The sequence below is a fragment of the Electrophorus electricus genome, chromosome 3 (genome assembly GCF_013358815.1).
Source record: "Electrophorus electricus isolate fEleEle1 chromosome 3, fEleEle1.pri, whole genome shotgun sequence".
In the NCBI taxonomy this organism is placed as follows: domain Eukaryota; kingdom Metazoa; phylum Chordata; class Actinopteri; order Gymnotiformes; family Gymnotidae; genus Electrophorus; species Electrophorus electricus.
In genome coordinates, this window is record NC_049537.1 from 8,891,508 (window position 1) to 8,917,417 (window position 25,910).

Below are 25,910 nucleotides of genomic sequence, written 5' to 3' on the forward strand. Positions count from 1 at the left end.
AAATTTAGCAATTGCGTTAACTTGGCCAGACATGCTAGCTGTTCCACACGATGACTGTACAAAATATTAATGTTTCGAGTTAAATAGCAAGAAATAATAATGTTGTTAAGGAAATGTATTAAACTGGTTTATTGGAATGCCGACATAACTAGCTATAGATATGCTAATAGTATTGAGTTGGTTGTAGGTGGGTTAATATGAAACTTGGGGGAGGGGGTGGTTTGCTTTTCCCCTTTGAGACCTTGAAGGGGGCGGAGCCCTGAGTATTTATCGGTTCAGGAGAACGTCTGCATATGCCATTCACTATTTGTATTAGAATCGGATTAAGTCTGGTTGGAGCAAAGTGCTGCAGTGTAGTCCGCTTTTGTTCGCTGAATGTAATTGTCTTTTGGGGGAGGGGTATGGGAGGGGGAGGGGGGATTGCTGGAAAACAAGGATGTGAATTCATAACGCGACAGAGGGAGAAGAGACAAGGAACATAAACAATATGTAAAATTAATTAAAACATGATCTTAAGTCTAGCAATACATTTGGTTTGTGAAAATACGTTAGTAGAGTTTGGTTTCACTGTCACTGGTACAAAGCGATCCTATTTTTCTCAGCAGACGAAATAAAGCAAGAACCATACCCCTCCCTCCAAACAAAGGTCAAAGTTCACAGGAAGCTGGGGGGCTGCCATTTTTCCTTGCTAACATGTTAGTTGCTAAAACGAAGAGGGGTGGTCGTTGTTGAAAGGTTTTTGTTTATTTTTCCACGGACCCCCAGGGGCTGGTTTTCCATTTACGTTGTCACCCTCTTTGTCACATGTGTTAGACGTCGTTGTTGAATGAGGGCGGCATGGAGAGAACGGAACAGTCGTGGAATTCTTCATATACATACCAGGTGAGCAAGCATAGCGCCGAGATGCTACATAACCTCAACAGTCAGAGAAAAGATGGAGGCAGGTTTTGCGATGTGATCTTACGCGTCGGAGAAGAAAGCTTTCCTGCCCATAAAGCGGTACTCGCTGCATGTAGTGAATATTTTGAGTCAGTGTTCAGCTGTCAAACCGAAGGTGACGGCGAAGGTAAAGAACTGGAAATGCACACGATAAGCCCCAAAGTTTTTAGAGACATTTTGGACTTCGCGTACACCTCAAAGATTGTAGTGCGCCTGGAATGCTTTCCGGAGCTGATGACAGCGGCGAAGTTTCTGCTAATGCGCTCTGTCATCGAAATCTGTCAGGAGGTGATCAAGCAATCCAATGTTCAGATTCTCGTTCCTCCTTCGCGAGGAGGAGACCACAGCTTTCACCGTGCTTCAGGGAACCCGGAGCTGTCAAATCCCTTGCACGCGGATACGCCAAACGGTGCAGTGTTTACCAACAACGGGCAATCACACAATATTAATAGTGACGGTGGCACTGGTCCGACACGTTCTAGCGACAGTTCCCATCCACCCATAACGGCTGGAAGGCTGCTCGTCTCCCCTTCAGATTTTACCGGGAGTCCCTTGAACGGTGAGGGCTCTACTGGCTCCAAACGAGGCAGAGGACGACCGAAAAAAGAATCCGCGATTGGCCCCATCACATACAATAACGGTACTACTAATGAAAACGAAGGCCTATTTCCGTGTGGAATTTGTGGTAAAATGTTTACAGACACTGTCCAGCTAAGGAACCACGAAGCACAACACGCAACTTTTAGCGGTGGAGTCAGCACTGGGAGAGAACTGGTATCGGTGGACATCCCTTCAATGATCCCTCACTCCCAGTCCGGATTGCACGAAAATGGACTGCCCGCGCACAGCGCAACGGACAGCAGTCGTAAACGAGATGAGGACAAGGCGACACGTGGATGCGACCTCTGTGGGAAGGTTTTCAGAGACGTCTATCACCTAAACGACACAAGCTATCACACTCCGGTGAAAAGCCTTACGCTTGCCCAGTGTGTGGGTTGCGCTTCAAACGTAAGGATAGAATGTCCTACCATGTGCGTTCTCACGATGGCTCTGTGGGTAAACCATACGTCTGTCAGAGCTGCGGAAAGGGTTTTTTTCAAGGTGAGTTATGTTGAATACATATTTACTCTTATTGGTTGATGTCTTAGTAGACATGCCAGCATTAAACTGTAGAAAGTGTGATTGAAAAAAGTATTTTTAAGGAAATGTATTTAAATAAAACATATAAAAGTAGGTTTGGTCTTAAAATGAATAAATAGATGCTTTATATATATATATATATATATATATATATATATATATATATATATATATATATATATATATATATATATATATATATAACTTTTTTTTTTTTTTTCTCTCATTGCCTTTTTTGGTATCTTTGATGTATTTGCAGGCCAGACCATCTAAATGGACACATCAAACAGGTGCATACCACAGAAAGACCTCATAAATGTCAGGTGAGAGATACTGAACTCTGCTTACTGAGTTTTAAGTCAAGTATTTTTAAATAGTTCTGATATTTTTAAATGCGTTACTAGTAGTGCTTGGATCCCTATTGTTTTTGTTAGTCTTCTGCTTCTTCTTCTTCTTCTTCTTCTTCTTCTCCCTTAAAACGAGTCATGCAAACCAAACCGTAAGTCCTACAGACATGAAACTTGGTCAATAGGTAGTAGTCCCTCCCTCTACTCAGGTGCACAACTCTGGCCTGATCAGACTATAGGTGGTGCTATGGTGTACCCAAACGTTTTCCAGTGCATAACTCACACACCGTAAGTCCTAGAAACAGAATTCCACTTCCAATTAATTCCTTGGATCAGGCCAAACAAAAAAACCTGAAGAACAATTTAGCTCCATCCACTTAGAATTTTTTTGCTAATTTGCATAATAAGCAAACCTACTTTTACGAACCAGTCCTAGGTTTTTCACCCAATCACCACAGTTTTGGTGCCAAAATACTCAGTAGACTCCGAACCTCAATAATGATCAAAAATATTTTGACATTTCAAAACAATATGGCCACAATATGCAAATTATTATTTTTGGTTAAACACATATTTTGCCTAAATGGCTATAACTCATGAATGCTTAATTCAATTTTTATGAAATTTCATATGCTGTTTAGGTCACTGGGGAGCCTTATTTGTTTTTGCGAATGTATGTCAATAGGGAGTGCTATAAACCCTATAATACTATATCTCAGCATCGCAACATCAGATCAACTGAAACTTTGCATGCTGCATACTTTAGCGATAATATGCAAAGATAATTAAGGATTAGCAATATCAAAAATTGATCACCATTGGCCAATAAGCATTCAGAAGTCATTTGACAAACTTAACATTGACTAATCATGATGAAACTTAAATTCTGTGGATATGTAAGGATTCTCTGTGACTCTGTAGAGTTTGGCCAAAAGATTTGGCCATTAGGGGGCACTATCCAGAAAATCAAGTACATCTCCTACATATTTACACTTAGGAACATAAAACTGGATTTAAATGATTCCATGCAGGAGTCCAAACAACTTTGCAACTGGAAGTGCTTCTCAAAACTGTTAAGTTTTGGCACATTCATTAATTGTAGAAAATTTGCTCTTTTTGGACTAGTCCTAGGATTTTCATTCAATCACATCAAACCAGGTCTTGAAATAATCTTTAGTGTCTGAAACTAAACATTTTTAATAATTATTTACTTTTTGACTGTATGTGGCTGCATCATATTGATCAAAGGGGTATGAGTATCACTTTTCTTAGTCATATCACTGAAATGCTCTCATAGTCTGAGTTTGACCAGAATGGAAATGTATATCCACACTACCATCCTGAAGAAAATTGTATTGTTTGAGGCAATTTCATCACCGGGAGGCCCTATAGTGCAGAATTACCCATTTTGCTTATAATCAGGAACAGCATGTCACTTCGACACAAAATTCTACAGACACACATGTAATGACAGTCTGATGTTGCCAGCAAAAATTGAACCAGTTATGACACTGGGAGGCTCTACGGTGCAGAATTACCTATTTTGCACTTATTCATAGGCCTTGTGTTCAAATCCCTAAATGGACAGGAAAGGTAGTTCAAATCCACACAGAAATTTACAGACATGCATGTATTGACAGTCTGATGTTGTACATTGATGTCAGATTCAGAAGATTATGGAATGAACATGCCAGTTTGTAAAGTTTAAATATTCATAAGACATGCACTACTTGTAGTCATAGTATCATATAATCAGCACAGGCCTTTAGCTCAGCACAGTACAGTTCTTAGCTTTTTATACCAGCACCAAGTACTCAAAATCTCACCAGAATTCACAGTGACACAAACACAAACACAATTCCCCACTTCTAGTGTTCACCTAAACACTGCCTCTCCCACCCAGACTCGCACAACCCCACCCACCCTTCTGTGGTTTACCTAAACACCGTCTTTCGTTTTCACCCTTTCTGTCTGTCTCTCTCTCATACACATACACACCTACCTACCTACCTACCGCTATGGTTTACCTAACATCGTCTTTCTTTCTCTCTCATTCTATCTCTCTCTCTCTCTCTCTCTCTCTCTCTCTCTCTCTCTCTCTCTCTCTCTCTCTCTCTCTCTCTCTCATACACACACACACCCCTACACACCCCTACACACCCCTACCTCTAGATTTAACCTAAACGCTGCCCCTCACATACCAACACACACCTCTGTGGCTTTCCTAAACACTCTCTCTCTTTCTCTCTCACTCAAACACACACAATCAAACTGACATTTGGCTTTTTACTTATCATCTTGCCAATGTGTGTGGTCACAGTCTTTAACATATGCTTTCACTCATTTAATTCACATCTAAACTTCACACAATACTTCACAACTTTAATTTGAAGTGTGCTTGATGTGTTAATATTATTTTAAAAAAAAGTTACAGGAATGCAATATCTTCCCAGCAATTGGAAAGAACAAAGCTGTTTTGTGGTAAATTGACAGGCTGATGGATATTCAAACGTCTAGGCAACTGTATGCAAGATGAAAACTCACTACAATAGCTATGTCACATTTATTTCATTCTTGTTATCTCTCAGAGGTTTGCTAAATGAGCTGAATTATGTACAAATTACATATCTTTTGACAAAAGGAGTACAAATTTACTGCATGGCTTAACTGCATGGCTTAACCTACAAGATACCTCAAATACTTGTTCACATAAACTTCCTGAAGCCCCCCAGTAAGTCTAGTTTGTATGAATATATGATACAGTGTAAAAGTTAATTATGTTTAATGAAATACTGTATAGAACATCACAGTAAACAGGGTCGCACAAGTGTACTTGCAGTCATATTATTATATAATCAATGTAGGCTATTACAACAGCACATGGTTCTTATGTTTTTATACCATCAGCAAAAGCTAAACTTAGAAATTCACCACCATTTCACATTAGAACCAACATGCCAGTTTGTACATTTTAAACACCTTGAGTTTTTAAAAGTGTTTAAAATGTTTTCACAATTGTGATGTAAAAATATAAAAAACCAAGTTCAGAGTAAACCAGGCACATGCTCATAGCCTTTCACTCAGTCCCGTAACAGCTAACCAGTTGTAACATTTAGTGGAACTTAATTCTATACATTAACACTAGTTCTAAGGCATCCACTACTTGCTGTGTGGTGCAACAAACAATAGAGCAGCACTGAACAGATTTTCACATTTGCTACTGTATACATTTTAAAACCTTTAATCAAAGGTTCAAAGGTTCAAAAGGCTTTATTGTCATTTCAGCTATATAAAAGTACACAGCAAAATGAAACGATGTTCCTCCAGGACCATGGTGCAACACAAACCAAGTGCAAACAATACAATACAGTGCAATAATACCATACAAGAAATACAAGACAGGACCAATACACAATGAACAGACATTATTTTGACCAGTACAGTACTGGGAATATGTAAAGCAGGTTTGTGCATGTCTGTCTGTACTTTCTTGTTAAATTTGCAAGCACCTCATTCACATGTCCAGTTAATCAGAAAACTATTTCATTGATATCTAACCACCTTGTTCACAACATCCTTGGGAAATGGTGGATAAAGTCAGAATGTCATGTGTCCATGGCAGGTGGTTTTTGCGTCCATGTTGCAAGTCATGTCAGACTTGCTTAGACCTGGAATTGCCGCTTGTGGTTATATCTATCTATTTATTATTATTATTATTATTATTATTATTATTATTATTATTATTATTTATTTGTTTGTTTTAAAAGGGGGTGATTAAAAAAATTGTTTACTTCCAGTGTGACTGACAGCCAATGCAGATATTGGATTATACTTGAATACAGATCATTTATGAAGGAAAGGCTACAATCGTCTCTGTATAGGAAAGGTCCCATAACCTATAATATTTGTATCTTCACTGGCCAGTGCTGAAAAATAGAAGCCCATATGAAATATGGCCTATTTATTGACCTGCCTCTAGCTTTTTATCTTGTAGTGGCTTCTTTTAATATAAAAATTTATTTTTAAGTTTGCAAAAGATCTTAAAACATAAATGAAAGTCACAATTGCCTTTTTTTATAGGTTTGTAATGCATCTTTTGCAACACGAGATCGTCTGCGGTCACACCTGGCCTGCCATGAAGATAAGATACCATGCCAAGTGTGTGGAAAGTTTTTACGCGCTGCATATATGACAGACCACCTGAAAAAACACAGTGAAGGACCTCACAACTACTGTGGCATATGCAATAAAGGTAACCCTGATACACAAACTAATTCTGCATCTGATGGCAAATCAGATGCAAACTACAAATTGCTACTTTGCATAGGACACACCTGCATTTGCAAAAAGATAGACTATGCTTACAAGTGTGGACACACAATGACAAATATGTAACGCTGATGTTGGAACTAAGGATAGAAGCATTGGTTGAACTTTGATTCACTAACTGTGCTAACATGAAAAATTGCATTCACTCATACATACAAGCACTTCCACATTTTCCCATTTGAATATTGCTTAATTCAGGCCTATGAAAACATGTTTATGGAGTGTTATTTAGATCAACAGTTGTGGATTGCTACTGCAGTTATAGGTCCCTGAATCTGTAGTTGAGTTGAGTTCATAGTTCATTAACAGTGAAAAGTGTTTGGGTTCTTTTTTTGTTTTTTTCTTTCTACCATATCTCAGAGAAATAGGAAATTGTAATCGTAATGTAAAACAAGACCCTGCTTGTTCCATTTTTCCTTCTGCTTGTTGTTTTGCTTTTTGCTCCTCCGATGGTGTCAGGTTTTTCCACTGCGTCCTACCTAAAGGTACATGTAAAAACGCACCACGGCTCGTTCCATGCTCCCTTCCTCCACAGCACACCAGTTCCCAGAGCCGCGTTCCAATGGGCCACAGATGCACAACGGCGCCCCCTACCACTCAGGGACGCCAATGCGCAGTGGAAGGCAAGCAAGCCTCCCCCACAGCGTCCTTATCATTCGCTCGCTCACTTGCTCGCTCGCTATTTCACCCTGCTGCTTAATATCTGCTTGCGAATAGCCCTCCCTCACATACACACTTACATGGTCCATATTGTTGCACTAATTTCTCCAGTCACCGGAAGGTACTTCAGGACTTCTATTTCAGAAGATGTAAACTTTATGTAGTGTATCTTAGAGTTGTGTTCATCTTAAACTGGGATTTTGAAAGAGGAAAAATATTTAGAATAATCTGAATAAAGAGGTGAAATGTGTTGAACTCATTTAAATTCTTAGATGTGCACATTTGATTCTTATTAATATCAGGTTCATATCCATATGAGGTATTGGAATGTGGCCTTCTTACTTTTCAGCAAATTATCACAAGCAAATAGCTTGTTTAAACAGACAAATCCAGTCAGGTTTTCAGTTGGACATTGGAGAGTAAGTCTGATTGGAGCATCTGAAAAGGCTGGTGTTTAATCTTGACTTTATAAGCTTTTTCAGTTCGATCCACAGGAGTAAATGGCTGACCAGTCTGGTGGCTACTGCACTGCATGTATTTACACTGAAACTGGCTCTTGCTCTGTGAGGTCAAGGTGCACATTTGAGTAAGGCTGCAATGTTCTGTTAGTTTGGAAGCCTCAGTTGTCTATCTTTTAAGAAATAAAAATTTTTTAAGCAAGGTTTTTGAAATTTTGAAACTTAAGATGGTTAACATTTTATTTTCCTGACATTCTGCAAAGTCTAAGATCAGGCGAGTGTTTTTAATTTCACACCAAATTGCTGTGATTGTGTTGAAATAAGTTTGGTGCTTGTTTGCCTAATGTAAAAGAATGAATCAATGGTTGCAGCCCTACCAGCTTTGTCTGTTATGGAAACCTTACACTACCGAGGTTAGCATGGCAACATATTTCTGTCTGTTTCTTTCTGTCATTTCCATCACATGCTGGCTAAACAAATGTTTCTTCCATTAATGCATGTGCAAATTTAGGCCTGTATTTTTTTGTGCACTTTTTTTAATGGACCTTTTTTCATACAATTATTGCCATGGAAACCAGCAGCCTGTTGTTGGGGGTATGCTGAGAGGATATTGGAGAAGAAGAATTTGGTCTTGGTTGTTGAGTGCAAGTGTTTTTCCATGTTCCAAAGATGTTTCTATTAGGCTTTTTTTTTTCCTACATACTGTGATGCTTGGCATTTTGGTCAACTTTTAGTGGTGGTAAGAGCACTGGGAAAAATTGAGTGTTGCTTTAGAGAGAATTATATTAAATTACTATTATATTAAGTTATAAAATATATACTTATTTAGCAAATATCAGTTCATTTTGCAGTACTCAGCTGAAAGTACTTGGTAATGCATATTTGTGGTTAGGATTATTTATATTATGTGGTTATTTACATAATTATGATATGTTTTCTGAGTTATTTTAAGGAAACAATGCAGGCTCCAAAAATGAAAGAATATAAGAAATAGAAAAACATCAGAAATGAGGCATTAACTTTACATCAGTGCTGAAATCATCACTCGTGTTTTTTAAGATGGGCTCCAACAATATGTCTGCAGGCTTGGCAAGTAATGAAGGAAAAAGATTCATTCACTTGTGGTATTGCTCAAACTGCACTTGAATTGTACACTAAAAGTACATAATTCAAGCTATGGTGAGTAACTACCCAGTGTGGTGTGTACACGAACTGATGTGAAGTTAATCATCATTCTGGGTGTACTTGACAGAAAATTTCCCCCTGGCCTCCCTGTCTCTCCTTCTGTCTATCCCTCATCTCCTTTCTCCCTTGTTGGGATGGTTGATAATGGTGTAGAGCTTTGCACCAGTCGCCGGCTCCTGGTTACCTTTCCTGAGACTGAGGGGTCATTTCGGGGGCTTTCAGGGCCTCCGGTTCTCCCCCAGCCAGGCCCTCCTGCCCTTGGCTTGCAGCCTGAGCTGCTCCTTGGCAGGCCAGGGACGACTCCCTATGTCTGGGAGTGTCGCTCTACTGGAGCATCAGGCTTCTCTCTGCATGGGCCTCTCGCAGGTCAGTATGGGCCAGCCGGAGGGTGGGCGTGGGATGAGCCGAACACTGCTTTTGCAACATAAGATATAAGCTGTTACGACTAATGGCTCAGTGTAGGATGTACTTGATCTGCTCTTTTGAAAAATAATTAGAATCAGGTTTTCTGAATGGTTAGGAACAACACCTGCCAAATGTATTACAAGGAACCTTCAAGAAAGCTAAACTATATATAAACTATATATATATATTTTATTTTATTTTATTATTTTTTTTGGGGGGGGGTGTTGTTTGTTTGTTTGTTTGTTTATGTTGTTTATGCTGGCTGACTTTGTTCCAAGTGATCCACACTATCTTGAGTTGTTGTATTGGTAATTAGTGCCTTCTCTGATTTTGTACACAATGTGAAAATTATTTAGTTTTCAGACATTTCTGTGAAGGTTCCTTTGTGTACATCCTGAAATATAAATTAATTATATAAGAGAAGATTTAATAAGAAACACAGTATCCTGGACAAGCACCAAAGCGTGCATCTATGAAAACCTAGTTGTTTTGGAGACATATTAAAGTCTTTACAGTAGTCTTTTCAGGTTGATCTGTTACATCTTTTGATATTGCCACACAACAATTCATGGATAATTCAGACATGTGATAAATACTTCTTCTTTTATTGGAGTTCACTTTGCAAACTACAAGCTGCCAGCTATATAAGTTGATTGGCCTGCTGATGGTAGAATTAGAGGCTGAACACTTTCTAGTGTTGCTGTATTCACTGGATATTGTTTTGTGCTCACACATGTAGGGTCATGTATAGTGGCTGTTGTTTTTACTTATTTATTAGACATTGTGCATTTGATTTGCTGCTGACTTTTATTTAAGATAGAAAAGGAAAACAGTGGGACACAGTGGTTGGACTTGGATCATACTTTTATACATACAAAGGCAATCACGATGTGTTGATAAGAGTGAATCAATTGGCCAGTGTGTAGTCATTTGTTGTTTCGATTCTGAACAAACGCAAATCAACTATTGTGTCCAAATAGAGATGATGTTGTTGCAAAAGTAATGAGCAAGACATTTGCCTGTTCAGTTTAATCTATATAAAAACCAGTGGGATTTTCATTACTGTGCTTGTTAAAACGTTTAATTCCTTCCTTTTAAATTGTTTCAGTAATGTACCTTTGTATCAAGTTCTTGTTTGCGTTCAAAGACTTGTGCAGGTAATGGTAAGTTGATCTACATATCTTGCCTAATGTGAGGTTCTTTCTCTTTTCCCCCTCTTTCCCTCTCTGCCTCTGCCACATCTCATTTCCTCTGATCTTTCCACCCCCACCCCACTCTGTGTTTACCTCAGACGGGCAGGAGAATGCTGGGAAGTGCCCCCATCAAGATTCTGATGGTTCGGAAGCCGCATTTGGCGATCTCTCCAATGGAGCCGACCTCAAGTCTGAGCAGAAGGCTGAGGGCGAGGAGCTGAGGGCAGCCTCACTGGTCTTCAACGGGGAGGCCAATGGCACTGCGGCGGTGGCCTGTGGCTCCAAACAAAAGACTGACGCGGAGAAAAAGTTTGCATGTGGCGAATGTGGCCAGACCTTCCGCACAAAGTCTTACCTCAGCAAGCACCAGCAGCGGGTACACAAGAAACACAGTGGGGCTGGACCCAGCCTGGGTGACCTCGGTTCACCCTTCTCCCCCCAGCAGAACATGTCACTGCTGGAGTCGTTTGGGTTTCAGATTGTGCAGTCGGCTTTTGCGTCTTCACTAGTGGACGCTGAGGTAGGGAGCAGTGGTATGGGCTTAGGGGACAAATGACTCCACAGAGAGGAAAATGGCCATGTTCTTACTGAATGGGAACAGGTTTGACAGTAACTATGGTTCTACCTTTTATCATCTGTCATTGTAAACTACTTTTTCTTTTGTGTTGCTTGCTGTCAATGTTTATCAGTCATCTAATGTTTTAAAGTATGTTTGCCAACATGTTTTGTTTTTGTGTCGATGTGAAACAATGAATCATTCCCCACCCCGGTAGTGAAATGTATTTTTAATTTTATATATATATATATATATATATTTTACACACACACTTAATAGTTGAGTTCTAGAGAAAGCCAGACCACTTGCAGTTTGGGCTGGCTGTTATTCAAATAAATTACACCATTAGAATCTACCCATAAAATACATTTATTTAATGTCTCAGCATGTCTGAATGTTTCAGACACAATTTAAAATCAATGAGAATTATAAAACATTTTAAATATTGTGTCCTAATTTTGGTTAGCTCAATTTAATTTCTTTGCAAGATGGATTCTTTTTGGTTATGCAGAGTGTACGAGTTTTGAATATACAGCAGGGACCAATTTCAGGTATGACTGTAAGATATTGCAAGAAATGAAGAGTATATTTTATTAACTTATTGATATTAGTGTCCCTGTCTCCTTTATGAAATGATTTATATAAAAGTTGTTGTTAAAATTTAGATCTGTGGTGTGCTATTTTGTCTTTCAATTGTGTCTGACAGGAGGCCAGCAAAAGAGCTTCAGTGTGTGTGAGCACGATGACTGATGTGTAAATGTGTGGGCCAGGGTCTCTTAATCTTCAGAATGTAATATAATCAGAGGGCTTTTTTAATATATCAGATTTTTTTTTTCTATAAGGTTCAATACATTCCTGCTTAACTTAAGAATTCCTATATGTGTATAATGTTCATATATGTAAGAAATGTGTATATATCTATATCTATAAATATATGGCCAACATTGTTAGTTTGTGAGTGGGATACTTTGAATATAACGTTTTCCTTGGCCTTCCTGGATGAATGAAACTTTTTAAAATGGAGAATTATGATTTAAAACAAAGTCTAAGTTGTATGAAGTTGGTAGCGGCAAACTCACTCTTAGTTTTTTTGTGTGCAGGTTTTTGACTGTGTGACTGTATAAACTGGCATTGTGTGTGCGTATTTCCCTGTAGCGTGTGCCATCACTGTTTCTGATCTAAATTTCATTGTTTCCTTTATTTGTACCCTCCAGCTTAACGGTATGAACTACTGTACAAGTCGGCAGTGTATTAAAAGGACATGAGAGGTTAGGAAAACCTTTAACTGCATCATACTAGCTTGCTGACAAATGCTTTCTGGTGTGCCTGAGAGGCTTGTTTTATGTGTATGTGATGGAATGCTGGTGATGTATTTAATTTGGTCATTTTGGGAGCTGATCATGTTACCATTCATTAGTTTTTTATTAAAATATGTTTTAAAATACAGCCATGTTCTAATTTAGTTCACAATAACTTGGAAATTTGTAACAGACATTTTCAATATGAGGCTTGTTATACTGATGTGTAATCTAAGTAAGTTGATGGTTGTCAGTTTGATGTAGGTTTCAAACACATAGTGACTAGGGCTTCAAGATCAAAGGAACTGTACAACTGCTTGGTATTCCCTTCATGACAGCACAGTGGCAGGCTGCTTTGACTCTTTGCCAATCAATCCCTCCAGATTGTTGGTGTCAATCTAGAATTTCATCTCACTGTTTGAAGAATTATTTCGTAGTCAGTGTCAACCAGTGTGTCTCTCTCAATGCCACTCCAGCATTCTGAGGCTGATTTGAGTGCATTTAACCTTTATTTGTTTGATAAATCAGATGGGCCTTGTTTAAGATTCAGTGCTCAGTGATTATATACTGATATGTTTTTTTCATGTTTTCGTGGCACATTGTATCACTGGAAATATGTATTTTTCAGTCACTGTTTTATTTGTATTCTGCTTAAGTTTTTCTATATGCGTATGTTGCAAAGTGCCTTCCCAGTACTGATTGTGAACAGCAATGGGTAGGAAAATCTGTCATAAAAGGACCATCTTCAGCATAACCATGTACACAAAGTGACTTGCATTGACACTTTTGTATAAAGACATGCACATAGAAAAAGAAATGTACATTTGTATGTATGTTTGGTATTTTTTGTTCTGACAATAAGTTGTTTCTTTGCAATTTATGTCGAATTTCATTAATTTTTTTTTTGACATTTGGATATAGACATACTTTTCTATTGATGTTTGTTTTTGTACACTGTTTTGTGTCTTTGTTCATTTGCTACAGAGATGAGTATAAAATAAAATGTATTTGAGAACATTTTTGATTTAATATATTTTCAGTGCTATAATGCACAGTGTAATATTGGCTTTGAAAGGGACTCCTTTAATGCTTTCATACTTAGTTTCTTGGTTTCCTCTTACTCCCACCATGGTATTATGTTGTAGCTAGTCAAACTGTTCTATGTGAAATTTAGCAGCCAAGTAGATAAAACCAATCGAGCACTCACATGCCTACTCTTCTAGCACTGCCACTAAAGCTAGAGTGTCTTGCATTAGTATTCATTTTGCTTTCAACCTGGAATTAAAATGAACGTATTTGAAATGATATATCATGAATCGACACGTAATAGTCCACAATATTGACACGAGGAAAGTCAGTATAGTTAGCTAAATTAAAACTGATGATTGCATAAATATTCACCCCCACTGATGTGAAAACACCCAAATATATTCTAGTGTGCTCAACTGCCATAAGTTTATTATTTGAATTATTTGAACCTGCAACCAATTAAAATGTTATATGATCTCAATATATTTACACCATGTCCTAGACAGTAACCAGAGTTTGAGACAATACCTACATAAACATGAAGTCCAGGGCACTATTGAAAGAGGGCAGTAATCAGAGAAGCAACCAAGATGCTGAAGGTTGCTCTGAAGCAGATGCAGCTGAGATGGGGAAAAGTGTATTTCCAAGACACTCCACAAGGCTGGACTTTATGAAAGAGTGTCAAGAAGAAAGCCTGTTTTGCAAAAGCCATTGGAAATTGTGTTTGGAGCTTTTGCTAAACAGCATCTTGGAGACTCAGCAGACATCTGGAAAAAGATCTGATGGGCTCCATGTAAAGTGCTTTGTATGGCACAAACCATGAGAACATCGTCCCTACAGTGAAGCGTGGTGGTGGCGTGCAGTGTGGACGTTTTTCGTCTGCACAGACTGGAAAGCTTATGAAGTTAAAGCCAAGGTGGATGGAGCAAAAAACAAAGGAATACATAAAGCAAACTTATTCAATTTGCCTAAGACTAGGATGGCAGTTAACCTTCCAACAAAATGATGGATGTAAGGGGGCAGGGGTGAATATGATGAACAGATGTCTGATTTGTCTAATTAAGTTTTGTCATGAGAAATATTTTCCACATTCAAATTGTGAAGAAATGTCACATGGTAACCAACCCAGTTGCCAAATTATAACAACAAAATGTGATAAACGTTTTGGTGCAGTGGGGCATACATCATCTTTTCATTTTGATATAGTTAAAAAAAACTTTCAGGTGACATAAACCTTTTTAATGCTGTTAGTTTGCTGAATTCTCATGAGATTTACACATATAGCTGAAGACATTTGGCATGTTAGGTCAGCTCATCTGGTTCTTCCTTCAGTGTTTAAAAACAGTGACTTACACTGACAGCTTAACTTTTCTTATCAAACATCTGCTATCTTCAAGGTACAAAGAGCTGATAGCTTGGTGCATGTAAGGAAGGAATGGTATAAGAAGTAAAACAAACTCTGCTTAAACCAACAGATTAAATATTACCACAAAACATTATATTTTGCTCAGTGCCATAATCAAAGCCAAAAATGCAATAAAATGATGATTGTGCATTCTTAACATAATAAAGCTTTACAAACTGTAGTAGGAGATTACAGTCATTCATTAGAAGGCTGGGTTAAATTGTGTATGAAGTTTATGCCACGTTTATATTCAGTTGTCCCAATGCTTTTGTTAATTACAGCACTTTTTTGTTGACGAATTCTGGTCATGACAAAGCATGAAATGCATGAAGAAATGAATATCAGTGACCTTAGTGAGAACAACAGTAATGATAAGATAGCAATAGCAGTAAAAGAGGCCACAAGCATTAGACTTTTTAATATATTTATTCGGTATTTCAAATAATATAGAAGATTATATAGATAACATAATGTATGAGACTTTATTGTACCTTAACTGCTAGGAAAAAAAAGGTAAAATAGAAAAGCTTTCAAGCTGGCCATGGCTCAGTAGGTTTTCTAACTCTTAGTACTTTATTATTTACTGCACTTCTTCACACATTATAGAAAAAGCTATCCCATGTTTCCATTATGTTTACAATTTGGTATGTGCAGCCCTTTCCAGAAAGACTGCACAAAAGGCCTGGAGGGCCAAAGCTCAACACAGTTTGTTTTGATTTCTGTGCTCAGAAACACCTCTCTTGTCAGTTAATAACCAGATTTCGTATGTATGCTTAAGCAAGGAAATAATCAGCTTTGCTCAGCTCTGGTCCTTTTGGGTCAGGGTGATGCATCCCTGCTTACAAAAGCAATACAAAAACAGGCCTTGCACATATCTATACCCATATCAGCACTAATCCCATATCAGTAATTTTCAAATGTCCAAACAACTTAATTTTTCAGAAACTTCTGTCTCAACACAGATTCTTATAATAAATGGCCTAGCACAGTTAGGGTCAGGAACAGAACCCCCAAAGCCCAGACCCAGATCCACATCAAGACTTTTAAAAGTCCAATTTTACAATGCCTTGGTCCAACATTTCCAGATGTATAGCAACTGGAACAGAATTCAATTTGATGATAAAGTAATGCCTAGTTGAGAATCTAGTCAGTTATGAGAGGCATGTGATATTAGATTTATACATTAATATAGAAATGAAGAAAGAAAGAAGAACATAATCGATATGAACCACTATCTTCCAATATTGCTATAATTGGTAATAATAGTAATAAGAAAGCTAAGACAAAGGGATTCCATTTCTGTTAACTAAATCTACTCTGATAATAAATTTCATATACTATAGCCTCTGAGCTTGCTAAATTACCTAGCAACAACGATTTTAATCTGTTCTTAGCTATAATAATACATCATGCAGATATTCTGGCATCATTGTTGATACTCAGCTAAATGTTTCGTGTTTTTTAGACCTAAGTTCACGATTCATAATTCATGATTCATAATTCAATTATATACAGACAGTGAAAAGTCTTCCACAGTCATATACAGCTAAAAATACTTCTCTATGGTGGGAAAGATTCAGCACAGACCAAGAAGGTGACAGTCACATTCAACATGCTGAAAACACTGCAGTCTGGGCCAAGACCAACTGAGCCAAGATAAACCAATACAGAATACATGCGAATATAACCATGTATGTGACTAAATTCTTTAACTGCTCTACAGTAGACAAACAATCAAATGCATAGGAATTCTCAGAGGTCCTGTGTTGTGGGTTAATGGAATAAAAAATCCAGGGAGTGCAGTATTCTGGTGCATAAGCTTGTGGTGCTGTTTTATTAGCATACATCTTTGGTTTCTTGATAAAAATAAAAATAATGTCAGGTTCTGTCCCCTCGACAGATGTGCACTAAATGGGTTGAGACACTATACCTAGCTCTTATCTTTCATTTACAGTGTGCTGATGAAATACTTAACAAATCCTCTCTAGTGTTTCACAAAGCTCAAGCTTTGACATAAAAACAACTACACTGTGACTTCCTAGATGGAGAGCCACAATAAGTAACAACAGAAACGATGCCATATCGATACCTAGTGGTCACATTAAATAACCACCTTACACCAACGTGTAAATGTATGCAGTTTCTACAGAGCAATACAGTGAATGACTTCACCCTGTTGGTAGTGAGCTTGTTTACTCTTTGGATCTGTCCTTTCTTGTTCACGGAAATTCAGCATGTGGAACTCGCTTGTGATCATGGACAGAGTTTTTCCATTGGTCTCTGGTAGAACTAGCCCAACAAACAGAGCGGTGATAAGACAGACAGCACCAAATGGCACGAAGCAGAACTGCCCTAGCCCGCTCTGACGGAAACACACAAGTAAGAAAGGCATTAGAGATGCTACAATTGATGTTACTTATACAGTTGCAATGACCACACTTGAGGCATATATCCTCCAAAAAACCTGACCAACTAAATAATTTTTTAAAGAGATATCAGCATCTTGAAACAGGGGACCTGAACATATCTTACACATTTACATAATATTGCCTAATTACATGTATTGTGTGATTATTTGATGTACTCACCACAAGGAAAGGGAATACCATTCCTATAATAAAGAGGTTAAGCCACATTAGAGAGCCAGCGATCATGTAGGCGGCGGGGCGGGCTGTCTGGTTAAAGATCTCAGTAGGGAGAATTCCAGTCACCCCAGCTATGGGAAAATTAATCCCATTATCATAACATACTATCCAAATGACAATATTGTGACTTCCTGGCTAACTGAACTTCTGTCTTAATTAATGCATTTAATAGCTTTAAACTATGTGATGGCAGGTTTTTTTGGAATAGAAATCAGATTTCTTGTACATTAAATATAGTCATCACCCCTGAAAACCTAATTTAGTGAACAATTAGGACAACTGAACAGTTAGGATAGTGCCACTCAATGCAGTGTTATATTGTAGTAGTACAGTTTGACCGACCTGGTCCCATCCCAAAGCTGAGGATGTAGGTGAAGACACAGACCATGCTCAGGTAAGGCATCCAGTATACTACATGCTGGGCAAAAGTATCAAAAATTCTGAAGTTCTACTCATCTTTGCTCTGGTGATTCTTTCACAATATACCACCTCCAGATCAATGGTTCATTTAAAGGAGGAAATACACATTTTCCTAAACATGAACTGTCTCTGTTATAAGTGCAAGTGCATTTAATGTACATCTGTGATGCCTATATGAATACACATGAATATATAACAGTCGGGTACAGGCTTGGTATTAATTTAAATTCACAATACCACAGTATTGAGTTCAACCATAAAATAAAATAAATTAAGTCTTTAAAATATTTCCAATAAATCTCAGATAACTTAAAAATTCTAACACAACATAAGGCCATTGGGCTTTCTTCTTCTTCTTCCTTATTTACAAAATTTGGGATTGTTGCTGAAAAATACATACCTGAAATGAAGAGCCACAGTGAAAATTACAGCCCAGCCTGCCATGAGTGCATAACCTCCCACCAAAAGCATTCCTTCTGCCCTGCTGTTCAATTAAAAGGTTCTGAACACACACATACAGGCATGCACATCAACAAAAGGAAGTCTTTAAGGCAGCCTTGCAAACTCTTATTGGAAAAGTTAGTTATATATACCCTAAGTTTCAGCATCATAAAATCTTATTACAGCTGGTAACTTTTACTTGTGGTAGTCTAGATCAACCCTCCAAAATGTAGTTTTGGCCTTCAAAATTACAATATTTGTCTAGCTTTAATGAATCAGTATAACATTTGGGATTAATGAATTCTCAAAAGTTATAAATCATGAGTCTTTATGAATTGCTTTTCTTCTCAAGGGAAAATTACATAACATGAAAGCAGATTACCTCCTGTTAAACACTTACACACAAAATACAGGCAGTGAATTCACATATGCCAGTACCAATGGTCACATACTGGGTGTCCTCTGCAGATATACCCGCCTCTTGAAATATGTAAGATGCATAGAAGTAAATCTGTGAAATGGGAGACTAAATGTCTTAATGTCTGTCATTTCTATAGAAAGACATATACTTTCATAGGTGTCCTGAAGAGCCATTTTAAAACAATATAATTTGCGAAAGAAGTCGATGCCATGTGTCAGAAAGAGACATGGGGAAAAAAGATATGGGGAAAGTTTGACACTCATTCTCTCAACACAGCTTACTGAGTCACTCATTTATTTTGACATGGCTCCACACATAGTTAATTTTCAGTCAATTGTCCTGATTTCCTTTCTGTACCAGGTCAAATGTTAGACTGAATCACTCAGAATTTAAAAAGATAACCTGACAAATAAAGATATCTAGCTAGTTTGAGCATTGAGTTTCACATCAAAGGATATTTTCCCTTTTTGTATTTTCAATCAAAATAAAGGTTTATCAATATGAATTTCTAAAAGATTAAGAAACCTTTTGTATCCTTTTAAAAAATTAATGCCATATGTCAAATTTCACTGCAAACTACCACAAAGCTACCTACCCCACCAATATACGGACATAAAAAAGACTATACATAATCCATTACTTATGACTGCTGAAAGGAGAAATGGAACAAGAATAGGAGGAATCAGTATGCATACATCTCCTGTGAATAAAGGGCGGTATTTTATTTATTTATTTTGGGGTTCTCAAAAGTTTGAAATCCTGGTATACACTATAGGTAATCATGAGACTGCAGTATGTGTTTTCTTGTGTAGTGTCAGTTTACTATTCAAACCAATGGAGAAACACTTACACTGACACACTGCATGATGGTAACATAATATGAAGAGCAGAGCATTATGTATTCTGTAGCTTCCCTTATTCTTATCATCAACTCATGAAAAGGCAAAAGTAGCATTACTCACCGAGTCATTACCACAGAGCTGCATGGCACTGCTAATGATAGTGATGGAGATGAGCTGCCAGCGAACCGAGCGGTCAGCGATGAGCTCCCAGGGCTGTTGGGCTCTCTTGCCCTGGACCTCAGCCTGTTCTTGCAACATCTCATCCAGCTCACTTCTCTGCACCTCACAGCCCCGCAGCAAGCGAAGTGCTGACCAGCACACACCGTGCCACACAGACATACACAATGCTTGGAAAGAGCTTCCTTTCTTTTTTGGGGTTATAATTTATCTTCAGTGAGATTTGCTGCATGACTTCCTAAAATGCTGGTGGACCCTGAACTAAAACGCTCCCATATCACAACTACAGATCCCAAAGTTTGAAACAAAGAAATGCTATACAAAAAACTTCCAACCTTGTGTTATGGAGGTAGATTTAATAAATCATAACCATCCAAAATTAGCCAGAGGCCTCTTACCTTTCAAGCAGGCATCTTTGTCTCCCCGGTCAATGAGGAGATAGCGGGGACTCTCCGGGAACCAGGGCAGAGTGAAAAGCTGAATGAAGCCTGGCACCGCATTACTGGCTAGCAGGTATTGCCAGCACGACTCACAACCCAAGAGCTCCCTACAGACACATGCACAAAAAACACTGTTACATCATGATAACAAATTCTAGCTGTCAAGTTAAATAGGACTTAATTTATCACAGTGCCACTACTGATTATGGCTCTCAATAATAAACTCTCTGAGATCCTGCGATTTTGACTTTAATTAGAGTTAACAGTGGACTTCAATTGAGCATTTGAAATCAAGTGAACACTGAAATGTCTTTTTCACCATGACTGAATGCAACCCATGCACTCTAAATATGACCAGTGACTATATTTGTAATCTCTACTCATGGCAATAATGTTACTGGTGTACTGATAGTGGTGTTTATACTGCTTTGCAGACCCACCTCAGACCCACCACTTGACCCAGGACCACTCCAAAAGAGGTGAAGACAGCAGAGGACAGGGACACAGCCCCTCGTAAATGCTTAGGAGCACTTTCCCCAAAATACATTGGTTGTACATTCATACTGACACCTACAAATGAACAGAGAAGTAATACTCAAGTTGATAGAGTTAGCATGATGTTCCCATGAAAGGTTATTCAAAACCTAACATAAAGTAAAAAGTATAAGAACACAAAAATGACTGTAAAACAAGCATTGATATAAAACATATTTGATAAAATGGTAAAATACCTGCATTGATGCCAACTAGAAATCTGGAGATCATGATCATCTCAAAAGACCTAGCTGTCCGGCTTGTCACGGCCAATAGTGCACTTGACATAAGAAAGATATTATTCAGTAACAGAGTCTTCTTCCTTAAGGAAAATTACAGTGGAATTAGTGCACATTTATACATTTGTAAAAGGGTTTATTACAGAAATACATGGAAGTACACTTGCATGTTTTAGAGTATGAAAAGGGTGGCCGTATATTGGAAAATCAGTTTAATTATTTCACTAAGACACTAAGACACAGCATAAAAGAGGAATGTTTTAATATCATGGTGTAATGTATTATAATGTTTATTATTATGCATTTTGAAATTAAGAGAGAAATGGTACCTTCCAAAGTGGATGGACATTGGCCCAGCCAAAAGGGCCCCTATAAGGCCACCCAATGAGAAGACAGAGACTATAAATGTCCATATAAGAGTCACCTTATACACCTCTAAGTACATTCCCCAACGCTCTTGAAAGGTCTCATTAATGAAGTTCTGAATGTACTAAAAGGAAAAATAACAGGACAGATTCTAGTAATGGAAAGCACAGTAGATTAAATAAAACCGCCAGACACTCATTGATATGACATTGATATGATATGACACATTCATACACATCCAAAGAACATGTGGACTAATAATAAAGACAAACACCAACATCAAGACAAATACACAAATACAGGTGGATGCACACTCTCTCTCTCCTGCTAACTTACAACAGTGGGTACATTCATGATAGCGAGGTTGTATCCATATTGTACTGTTCCCCCAAATGCAGTAGAAGCTACCATTAAAGCCAAAGTGTGGCCATTTTTCTATAAACAACAACAATGAAACACAATGGTGGTATGTACATAGTACTGACATTAATCTAATACACATATAGGTAACAAAAATAAACAGGTGCATCAACAGAAGAAAACTCATGATGTATTTCTAGAAAGTACAAATCTAGAAATTGTTTATGCTTTGTTTGAGAAATTCATAGTTTGACAGTGTGTTCTCTGACGTTTTAGTCACTATCAATAAATTCACAGAGCGAAGCTTAACCTTGAGAGCACCCTAAGAGGCCACGGTGTCATTTATAGGAATTCTCGCTTTTATACTGCCAGCATTCATGCATCTTAAATGCAACTGTCTTTGTGCCACTTTACAAATTATATTGGTTTTTCGGCTCCTATCGCGAATGAAACCACAACGCAATATGGCAGAATAAAGGAGTGCAGGAGGGAATAGTGATAGAATGTAGGAAAAAGACAAAGACTTTTCAACAGATTATTTTCGTCTAACGTTTTACTTTGTGTTACAAGCGAGGTTTAGTAAAAAGAACACGCGAGCAGTGTTCAGTCTCAGTCTGAGTTCACATGAAAAAGTCCTTGTACTAATCATAAAGTGGTTGGTGTTACGTAGGTAGCACGAGAGCATCTGTAGCATTATAGATCTTTCTTAAAATAATTTATACATTTAACGTGATAGTGTTATAAATGAAAAAAGTCTTACATTTTAATCTACCCACCTTCTGTTCCTCGGACACGACGGTTTCTTTCCTATGTGAAGTCATGATGAAAACATTAAACACTAGGTTCGGTGGACCGACCGCGATTCCACGCTCTTGCAATGTACATTTAAGAGTGCGTACCACGTTTGAGGGAGGGAGAGTTTTGCGTATAATGTAACAAAATGGATCATCAGCTCAATTTCCACGTGGTAAAACTGACGTTCAAATGTCGTATATGCCTATTCCAACCCCCTGCAATTCCTATAAAATATGGTTAGTTTTAAAAATAATAATCCTATAACCGACGCAATTCTATATCCCGTAGCCACGCGTTTTTTAGTGGTCTGTTCAATGTGTTTGCCCAACGATGACATTCCATGACACTGAAAATTAAATTAAAGAAAATTATAAATATAAAATGTTAAATGATACAGAAAAAGAAAGCACAACTGCTTTAGATGATAAAAGAAACAATGACCTTAAAAAGCAGTCAACTTAAATTGAAGGGTGTGACGTCCATATCAGGTGACATTTGTAGCACATACAGTCCATAAATAACATTTTCCCATTTTAGAGCACCAAAAGTCATTGGACAAACGACTACCCAGTTTCATCATGACCAGATGTGTCAGTGCATCAGTTTATTCACAAGAGAGATAAAAGTGTACAATAACTGATTTGATATATGTCATTTGCACCTGGAGTTGCTGTTCTCTCGCAATATGCCAGGAAAACAGGCTTTCACATCATAAGTGCATCAAATATATCAAAGTCCACTGTTTGGTTGCTAAGTATCAAGAATGTACTGGTGAATTTCACAGTAGCCTGACAGGCAACAGCCAAAACACGCAAGTGAATACATATGATCTGGCTGAACACTACCACTATGTTGAATAAAAGGAGATCTTTCAGTCATCAAGTAAATCTGTTTACAGGATCAAGAACACTACCTGGGATGTAAACATATTTGTGTCAAAATCTACTACAAAGAGAGGAATACACCAGCAAGACCTTAACATTTTTTTTACAACATGACCTATGGAGTTATAGGAAAAAGTGTTATAGACAGATGAGATAAAGATAAACTTGTGACGGGAAGAGGGAACTGGAGGATAAAAGAAAGTATACTATAAGAAATATACTATATCAGTGAAATAGTGCCATCAGCATGTATAATTGACAGTTTGACTGGCAGTGGAGGCATCAAGATGAATTCTGAAGGGTACTGAAGCATCATAACTAGTGAGAGCCAAACGGATACTTCAAAATACAGTGGATGGTGCATCGCCATGCAGTAGAATGATGGTCTAAATACGACTGCATTACAGGCCTGTTAGAGCATCACAAGGAAAGAATTGCAGTGTCTAATGTTTTGGGGTCACAGGCTTCAGACAGTCATCATTGCAGGGGTTTACAATCACATACTAAACATTTTATTTACATTCTCACATTTCACATTTTTTGTCTAGTCATGCAGTGTTCTGATACGCACTGAATCACTAAAGAATTAACTTCTTGTTATATAGTGACTTGTATTCAGTCCCCTTAAAATTAATCAGAATTGTGGATTACATATGACACTTATACAAGTTGTCATAGCCAGTATTTTTTCAAACCTATATGCATTTAAAGGAAATCTCTTAGTGTGCTCTTGCATACAGACAACCTATTGATGTTAATAATGAATATTCACATTTTTTATCCCTGATAAAGTACAGACCATAAGTGGCCCCACACATAGCCATGGCCATACTCTGGATCTTGTTTTAACTTATGGTTTTCATACCAGCAACACTGAATTTGATAATGTAGGCTTTTCCAATCATAAACCAATTATCTTCAACATATCATTAACTTGTCAAACCTTTGGTACTAAATCTCATATTTGTTGATATTGGCCCATTTACTCTCTTATATTCAATAATTTTTCAGGAGTCCTCTTGAAGAATATCTAACTAGAATGTACTGTGTCTGCATTACCTAGTGAAAATGCTGAGGAGCTAGTCACCATTTTTAACTCCACACATTCCTCCATCCTTAATGCTGTTGAATCTTTTAAAACCTGTCCTATTAAGTTTATGCCCCAGCCTTGGGTGGATGACACCACCTGGGGGTTTAGAAAGTAGTGTCAGATAGCAGTGTGTTAATTAAAAATGGACTAAAGTTATCTTATCATTTTTTTTTAGAAATTGTTTGTTTGACTGTGGAAGCTGCCAAAATTGCTAAGCAAAACAATTTTTTCTGATGTTATATCAAGAAACAGTCAGAAAACAAAGTTTTGTTTAATGCAATTAATTCTCTTTCCAACCCTGCAGTTGGCTATCCCAATGAGTCCTCTGAAGAGTCTCCCACTGAGTCCTCTGAAGACTCTCCCATTGGCTTTCCCATTTAGTCCTCTAAAGCTTGTGAGTAATTTTTATTGGAAAAATTTAAAATTTGTTTTATTCTGCATAAATCCTACTATTTCTTGTGATATCATATTTCCTCATCCCCTGAAAGAGAGATTTGAGATAACAGATCTTAGTTTTCTTTCCTAAATAAACATTTGCCTAACCTCTCGCTCTGTTACGTTTTAAACATGCTGTTGTACAGCCTCTTCTCAAAAAGCATAATTTCAATACTTCATAATTGCTTCATAATTATAGACCAATTTCAAAACTACCTTCTCTCTCTAAAGTACTGGAAAAAATCGCTTTCACACTTATTGATTCACCTTACTAAAATAATTTTGACTTTTTCTTGTTTGGTTTTAACCTTTTCATAGTGAACAGTTACCTGCTGATTGCTGTTGATTCTGGTGATTGTGTCATTCTTCTCCCACTGGATCTCAATGCTACATCCAACAGTTTATCATAACATTCTCACTGATCACTTTCACAATGGTTCTCAGTGATGAAGTGCTGAACTGATTTAGGTCCTATCTTTATCCTAGAACATTTGCAGTTAATATTGGAAATACTATTTCTTTTATTTCTACTATCATGTAAGGTGTACCACAAGGATCAATAGGACCAGTTATCTTCTCACCATATCTGTTGCCTTTGAGTAGTATAATACATATATAATAGTATAATACTGTTACACTGATAATACGCATCTCCCACTGAAGCCTACTGGTTTGTGCTCACTTAAGTATCTAAATGAGTGTCTGGGTGCAATTCATCTCTGGATGGCAAATAACCTTATTCCAGGTTATCTGAGCCTTTGCTTTTTTGGCCCGCTCAAGTATTGTGACAGCTTACTAAAAATCTTGGCGTACTATATGAAACCTCAGCTCAATTTTTTTTTCATGCGGTTTTTGATTCTGACCTTAGGTTTGACAG

General features: G+C 37.7%; 2 protein-coding genes across 3 annotated transcripts; one reads left to right on the top strand and one right to left on the bottom strand.

Annotated features, from left to right (window-relative positions):
- Positions 1–820: 820 nt before the first annotated feature.
- Positions 821–11,941, top strand: patz1 (POZ/BTB and AT hook containing zinc finger 1). The gene is given in 9 exon segments (XM_035524384.1): positions 821–1,879; positions 1,882–2,044; positions 2,339–2,402; positions 6,507–6,678; positions 7,215–7,267; positions 7,269–7,355; positions 7,357–7,378; positions 9,212–9,424; positions 10,755–11,941. Coding segments are annotated over 9 exon segments (2,274 nt in total). The 5' UTR covers positions 821–837; the 3' UTR covers positions 11,213–11,941.
- Positions 11,942–15,379: 3,438 nt separating this feature from the next.
- slc2a11a (solute carrier family 2 member 11a) lies at positions 15,380–23,001 on the bottom strand. 2 transcript variants are annotated; one of them, XM_027007856.2, is made up of 11 exons: positions 22,606–23,001; positions 21,433–21,593; positions 21,062–21,144; positions 20,771–20,900; positions 20,289–20,437; positions 19,834–20,021; positions 18,851–18,961; positions 18,410–18,511; positions 17,932–18,007; positions 17,533–17,660; positions 15,380–17,306 (listed from the first exon to the last, which is right to left on the bottom strand). In XM_027007856.2, exons 1-11 carry the CDS (start codon positions 22,648–22,650, stop codon positions 17,088–17,090), a joined length of 1,392 nt encoding a protein of 463 aa, XP_026863657.2. In that variant the 5' UTR covers positions 22,651–23,001; the 3' UTR covers positions 15,380–17,087. The 2 variants fall into 2 exon arrangements, with proteins under 2 accessions (XP_026863657.2, XP_026863656.2); XM_027007855.2 differs by having other exon boundaries at positions 21,062–21,186.
- Positions 23,002–25,910: the final 2,909 nt, after the last annotated feature.